The 7,648-nt window shown below is 44.7% G+C and overlaps 1 protein-coding gene across 1 annotated transcript in view; it reads left to right on the top strand.

The window, feature by feature from the left end:
- The first annotated feature begins 5,244 nt into the window (after nt 1–5,244).
- Nucleotides 5,245–7,648, top strand: part of LOC144497980 (calcium-activated chloride channel regulator 1-like) — a 28,691-nt gene continuing 26,287 nt past the window's right edge. Inside the window, exons 1-2 of the mRNA XM_078219445.1 lie at nt 5,245–5,437; nt 6,375–6,515. Coding sequence (XP_078075571.1) covers nt 5,276–5,437; nt 6,375–6,515 — 303 coding nt within the window. The 5' untranslated portion in view covers nt 5,245–5,275. The remainder of the gene's footprint in view (nt 5,438–6,374; nt 6,516–7,648) is intronic.

Here is a 7,648-nt window from a genome sequence, read left to right as displayed (position 1 = left end):
CCCTTTACACAAGTTTCGACCGCTGGGCAATGTTAAATGAGCAAACTTCAATTGTATCGCGCATTGCAATCACGGTACACTTGATGTGGTCTTCTTGTCATCAATGTTGGGTGTAGTCCCGTTGTCCTGCCGCTGGGATGTGGACTTGGACTTGGATTGTCTTCTTTTTACAAGAACTCTCACATCTCTATAAAACATAAGTCTGATGCCTCACAGCATTAAGTTAATTCCTTATCAATTCAATCATTCCTGGGTCTTTCCCTCTAATACTACCCTGCTTATTTTGCGCTCTTATCCAACTTAACCTAATTGCTAATCTACAAATTCAAATTACTCCAGCGAAGTTCCCAAGCTCCTACAAGAGCCATTATTACCTCCTGTTCAGTAGGATTATAAATCCACTGGGGTGATCTACTGATATTTACCCCTTCAGGATTACTCGAGATAAAGTTTTAACTGAGTCCAGTGTCTCCATCACATCAATGAGGACACATGTTTTCCTGCAATGATTACATTGTGAGGGCCTCCCCACCTGACCCCCAACCTTTTTCTGTCTGTCATAAGTTTCACCTTTACCTTATCCCCTGGTGTAAGTAATTTAGGAGTGTTCTCCTCTGCTAGTTTCGTCCAGTCTCTGTGCTGCTGTAGGGTAACCACCTGTAATTTAAGACAATGTTCTTTAACATCTTGTTCATCCATCGCTCTACCATTCCTGAACTCTGGGGGTGGTTGGTATGTGAAATATTTGCTTTATTCCCAACATTTTACAGGCTTCTCTTAAAACTTTCCCTGTGAAGTGGGTTTTCTGATCTGAATCTAACTGAAGAGGCACACCCTACCTGGGTATTAGCTCATTTACTAATATCAAAGCCACTGCTTTGACTGTAACATTTCTGTATGCCTCTCCCCACTGAGTAAACTGATCAATAATTACCAGGTAACAGGTCTTTCCTGCACTCTGGGTAAGGGCCCTGTCAAAAGCTGTGGTTGATTACTCATCGAGACCTTGCAGGGTCAACCTGGTTCCACTAGGGTGCACTGCAGGCACCTTTGACAATGCGGTCCCTGCCCGTGTGTGCTAATCTATGATATGCCTCCAATAAGGTCTGTTGTATTACTTCTGGGCCTATTTTACCTTCCCTTCTCCATATGCTATCTCGACCTCTCTGTTCTCCATGTTTTTCCCATTCCTGTTTGTCTTCCTCTGACGCCTATTCCTGTATTTGTTTCACATTGATGTTCGTGACTTCCCTGGCTTGTGCTGCTGCCACATTTTCTGTTTGGATTTCTTCCAAATTCTGTTGTAACAGGTTTTTAGCTGCCTTATCTGCTCCACTGTTTTCTTCTTAGGCCTGGGTGGAAATCACCTGATGGGCCTGTATTTTAATTACTGCAGCTTCCAAGGAACTGTGAGCTGCCTGAAGTAAATTCCTGATTAGATGTTCATGCTGGGTATGTCCCCGCTAAATATTACAAATCTCCTTCTTCCCCAAGCTGTCATGTAGTCATGGACCACACCAAAGGCGTTCCAGCTGTCTGTGAACACATTTACTCATTTTCCTTTACCCCGTTCTAAAGCATTGGTCAAAGTTAACACCTCTGCTACTTGTGCTGAATTGCTCCCTGGGATTTGTTCTCCTGCAATTACTGTTCTTTTGCCATTCACCACTGCCCACGCCGTGCAGGGTTGGCCATTGACATACTTTCTGGCTCCATCTACATATATATTAAACACTCCCTCCCCGGTGAGTGGTGCCTTTGCTAACCCCCTTCGCTCACTCCTTCTGTCGCTTCTGCTCTCCATTCATGCTCTGTTCCTTCCACTGTTAACCCTCCTGCAGGATTTTCTCTTACACCTCTGCTGATCTCTACATGTTTATCTCCAAGCAAAAGATACACTTTTGCCACTTTAAACGTCTTCGATCAGAAACTCTTTTTAACCTCCTTGCTTCTAAAAGCTGAATGCTTGTGTGTGGGCTGTAGAGAATTAGTTTTCCCATCAAGGTAAGTGGCTTGGACACTCTCATGGCCCAGGAGACACACGCTAAAGCCCTCACACATTGATGCATTCCCCTGGTTACTGAATCTATCTATCTTCATGCCGTTGGGTTACGACTGCAGCTTGCGCTCCGTCACTCTCCTGACAAAAATGTGAAATGGCTTGGTAAGATCCGGTAGACCCAGGGCTGGGGCTCTTGCCATGGCTTGTTTTAAATCTTTGTTTTAATGACAAAGGCTTGTGCTTCCGTGTCTCCCCATACTACTTCCTCGCTACTAGCCTTTCCTCTCCTAATCAGGTCATGTCAAGGTTTGGCAAGTACAGCATAATCCTCCACAAAATTCCTGCAATAGTTAAAAGGCTCCAATATTGGTCTTACCCCTGCCTGATGAGAAGTCTTTGCACATAAAATATAATTTTCTTGCGGTCCCCTGGAATTCCTCTTTTCCTGACCGACTTCTACAACATAATAACATCTTTGAATGCAGTTTAGATGACCACTGGCACGGTAGCACAGTGGTTAGCACTGCTGCTTCACAGCTCCAGGGTCCCGGGTTTGATTCCTGGCTCGGGTCACTGTCTGTGTGGAGTTTGCACATTCTCCTCGTGTCTGCGTGGGTTTCCTCCGGGTGCTCTGGTTTCCTCCCACAGTCCAAAGATGTGCGGGTTAGGTTGATTGGCCAGGTTAAAAAAATTGCCCCTTAGAGTCCTGGGATTAGCGGGTGAAATATGTGGGGGTAGGGCCTGGGTGGGATTGTGGTCGGTGCAGACTCGATGGGCCGAATGGCCTCCTTCTGCACTGTAGGGTTTCTATAGCTATGGATGACAGAACAAGCTTTTTTAAAAAATAAGATAAAATAGACACTAATGGACAGTTGAAAGCTCACAACATCTTTGAAACAGAAATCAAACTTTTCAATTTGATTCCGGGCAGTAACTTATTTTGATTGCTCGTTCATCTTCTGAAATAACACCATCATTTGTTAAGAACTATTCCAAGCTCAGAAAACAGTATTGTGAGCTTTCAACTGTCCATTAGTGTCTATTTTATTTCTTTTTTTAAAAGCTTGTTCCTTCATCCATAGCTATCACCTAAACTCTGTTTTACTTCTTAGAATCCCTCTGAATGTCTCTTTTTATTCCCAATATTGTTCTCTGTATCCTCCAAATGAATCCCAGCTTTAATCCTATCCCACTCTGTCTACTATCATCTGACCACTGACCAACTCTAAGAATCTGCCTAACCCATGGGGAATGAATGCCTGTTAGAGTAAAGGTAACTCAATCCCTTCCTCATGCCTCGTAATATCCTCAGACTCCAGCTCAGTGACTCGGAACCAGAGTTGTCTAAACTGCAGCCACTTTCCGTAGATATGCTTGTCTGGGACCATGATGCATTCCATATGTTGCAATCATGGCACACTGCCAGCCCTGCAGTTTCTGTCCAACTTTATTTGGCATGCCCACTACGACTCTCACCAACTTTTACAGATGCACCATAGAAAGCATTCTTTCTGGTTGTATCACAGCTTGGTATGGCTCCTGCTCTGCCCAAGACCGCAAGAAACTACAAAGGGTTGTGAACGTAGCCCAATCCATCACGCAAACCAGCCTCCCATCCATTGACTCTGTCTACACTTCCCGCTGCCTCAGAAAAGCAGCCAGCATAATCAAGGACCCCACGCACCCCGGACATTCTTTCTTCCATCTTCTTCCATCGGGAAAAAGATACAAAAGTCTGAGGTCACGCACCAACCGACTCAAGAACAGCTTCTTCCCTGCTGCTGTCAGACTTTTAAATGGACCTATCTCGCACTAAGTTGATCTTTCTCTACACCCTAGCTATGACTGTGACACTACATTCTGCACTCTCTTCTTTCCTTCTCTATGAACGGTATGCTTTGTCTGTATAGCGCTTAAGAAACAATACTTTTCACTGTATACTAATACATGTGACAATAATAAATCAAATTAAATTCTTTGATTAGTTAATTAATTAATAATATACACAGATGAAACAATGGAAAGTTGCACTCATCCAGCTTGGAGACAAGTAAGGAAACTTATCAGCCACTGGTGGTTGACAAAAAAATAGGAAAAGGAGGATCTCTATACCCCCCGCATCTAATCCCCATTGAACCAAATTCTCAACTCCTCACTCAATCTATGCCTCACTCCGTGGTCAGTTCCCAAGTACCTCTTCTTGCGATACTGAAGGGAACAACAATTTATACTGCATGAAAAGAGAGGGCTGACTGGTTGGCAAATGGACTCTGGGTATATGAGTTGCCATGGAGAATGCACCAGGGAACAGTTAACTGCAAATCCTTGGTTCAAATTCATTCAGACCAGTTGACTCTGATTGGTCGAGGCGTTGCCATGGGGAAGGAGCCAGGGAATGGCTGACCCCCAAGCTTTTGTTTCATTGAAAAAGGTGCAATACCATGGACATTGCTCCTTCTCTCTGCAAAGGACATGACCTTGTGTGTGAATACGTGTAGCTACTAGGACACATAAGTGAGCTTCACTGCTGCACTTTAAACTTTAAAATGAAACTTCATTGTATTTCAAATCGGTCTGGTTCCTGAGCTGTGTGCATGGTGGATATTAGGAGAGTCATAGTAGAGGAATGGGTAGGGGTCTTGCTACTAAGTTGCCATTTAGGTGCTAAGAGACCATGGCGGTTAGTGGGGGGGGGTCCCAAATTGGTACTAAGTTGGCATTGGTGCTACAGGGGGCCATGGTGGCAGGTGGGGAGGTTGGGTTGGCATGGGAGGTGCGTCGGGCATGTGAGGGGTGAAACCTAGAGAGCCTAAAATTTAATGAAATATCTTGGCCGAGTTTCCAGCGAGCTGAGGTGCGGCTTTTTAACCAGTTCATCTTGGCACTCAGCCGCCCCTGTGGCTGTCTCTGACCTGCATCCGGGAGCGGGTGGGCGGGATGGAGTTGGAGACCCTGCGCTTTGAGACACTTTTCTCCTGAGGCAGGTGTGGGAAGCCAGGAAATTTCCTGACACTGCGTATCCGCCTCGGGGATGAAAATCCAAGTCACTGTCCATTTCATCAACACCAATAAAAGGAAGCCTGATAACACTTATCTTACAAATGAGTAATACAAGAAAGAATTAATTTAGAGAGCTATCCAAGGTGATTTCCTTATTTCTGTCATAAAATTTGTGGCTGATGGAAAACACTTTGATCCGGTTCAGTATAAATTAGTTTAACGTCCGAAGTGTGCTCACTTGGGAGCAGAAGAGGTTTCAGTGGGGCTATAGTAATGAAATCTACAGGGGTGTTTCTCTTGACCCTGGGGTGCCTTATCTCTGTCTACGTTGCAAGATGTTCTAAGGTGAAGTTGGTGAATAACGGTTATGATAATGTTGTCATTGCGATTGACCCTGAACTTACAGAGGATTCACGTCTCATCACAAAAATTAAGGTAGGAAAGTTATCTCAGTTTTCGATGCACTCGTTGACTGCTTTTCATTATTTGTTATTCATTCTTGGGACATGGCTGGTCAGCATGTATTGCCCATCTCTAGTCACCCTTGAGTGGCTTGCTAGGCCATTTCAGAGGGCAGTTGAGAATTAACCACATTGCTGTGGCTCTGTAGTCACATGTAAGCCAGACCAGGTACGGAGGGCAGATTTCCTTCCCTAAAGGACATTAGTGGGCGGCACGGTGGCGCAGTGGTTAGCACTGCTGCCTCAAGCAGCAAGGACCCAGGTTCGATTCCCGGGTTGGGGCACTGTCTGTGTGGAGTTTGCACGTTCTCCCCATGTCTGTGTGGGTTTCCTCCCACCGTCCAAAGATGTGCGGGTTAACTGGATTGGCCATGCTAAATTGCTCCTTACTGTCTGGGGGACTAGCTAGGGTAAATGCATGGGGTTGGGGCTTGAGTGGGGTAGTGGTCAGTGCAGTCTCGATGGGCCGAATGGCCTCCTTCTGCACTGTAGGATTCTATCAAAAGTCTGATGGCAGCAGGGAAGAAGCTGTTCTTGAGTCGGTTGGTATGTGATGTCAGACTTTTATACCTTTTTCCCAACAGAAGAAGGTTGAAGAGAGTATGTTTCCTGTGTGGCCCGGTGTCACATGTTGTTTCGTAATGCTCCTTCCAAGTGCCTTAATTGGACGTTTTGCAATGTTAAAGGCTCTCTATAGATGTCAGATTTTGTTGATCATACAGAAGTGTAATAAAGTCATAAATGCCTGCCATTCACCACATCCCACCCCCCTTGCCCACCCAATACCCGAGTCTGATTTCAAAGTCCGCAACTTAATTGCTAACATTTTACATGCTTAAGGAATGGTTGCCAGCGTTATGGAGAGAGTACAGAGTGATTCACAAGTGTTGCAATAACTGTGTTTCCTGCAGGAAATGGTGGATTCAGCTTCTTCCTTCTTGTACAATGCCACTAAACATCGAGCTTATTATCGAGATGTGAAAATTCTGTTGCCCATCACTTGGACACCCAAACCTGAATATCAGAGACCAACCACCCAGTCATATCAAAAGGTAACAGCTGGAACAATGATATCGCAAGCATTACTTTTTTTCTATTTTGCAGGTATTCTATCACCCATGCTTTTTAAAAATTCATTTGTGGGACATGGGTGTCGTTGGCTGGTCAGCATTTATTGCCCATCCCTGGTTGCCCTTGTCCAGAGGGCAATTGAGAGTTAACCACATTGCCGTGGCTCTGGAGTCATATGTAGACCAGACCAGCTAAGGATGGTAGATTTCCTTCCCTAAAGGACAATAGTGAACCAGACAATTGATTCATGGTCATCAGTAGATTCTTAATTCCAGATATTTTATTTATTGAAATCAAATTCCATCTGCTGTGGTGGGATTTGAACCCAGGTCCCCAGAGCATTAGCTAAGTTTTTGGATTATTTGTCTAGTAATAATACCACTAGGCCACCACCTCCCCTTTATTCTACTTACTTACTCTTTACTGTGATACTTGAGAAAAAGTGCAATACAGCATCACTAGTTTCATTTAATCCAAGTAACACGTGGCAAGGTTTGGAAAATGCATTCTGCTTTACCTTGCCAACACATCTTCGTTTAAAAAGAGAATTTAGTAAAAAAGTATTTTGTTACTTTGCATTCAGAGGAGAAAACCTTGCTCCTTCCAACCTTCCCAATTGCTGGGGTGAGAGGGTTGTCCTATCGAGAGAGACTAAATAATCTGGCTCTGTATTCCTTGGCGTTTAGGAGAGTGAGCGGTGACCTTATTCAAACATAGCAGATGCTGAGCGGGGGGGTTTGACAGGGTAGATGGTGAGATGTTTTCATTAGTGGGAGAGTCTCGAACAAGGGGACATCGTTACAAGATAAAGGGCCGGTCATTTAAAACTGAGGTGCGTAGAAATTTCTTCTCACAGAGGGTGGCGAATCTCTGGAATTCTCTGCCCCAAAGAGTGGTGGTGGCTGGGTCATTAGAAGTATTAAAGTGGAGGTGGATAAATATTTGACAGATCGAGGAATAGAGGGCTGGGGGGAAATGGCACAGAAAAGGAGTTGAGGCCGTCGTAGATCAGCCATGATTGTGTTGAATGGCGGGACAGGCTTGAAGGGCCTGATGGCCTACTCCTGCTTCTATTTCTTGTGTTGTTTTCTCCTATTGATATTTTTCCTCTGCT

Source organism: Mustelus asterias, chromosome 8, assembly GCF_964213995.1.
Source record: "Mustelus asterias chromosome 8, sMusAst1.hap1.1, whole genome shotgun sequence".
Classification (NCBI taxonomy): domain Eukaryota; kingdom Metazoa; phylum Chordata; class Chondrichthyes; order Carcharhiniformes; family Triakidae; genus Mustelus; species Mustelus asterias.
The sequence above is the reverse complement of the archived record's forward strand: the minus strand, read 5'-3'. Positions and strand labels throughout refer to the sequence as shown.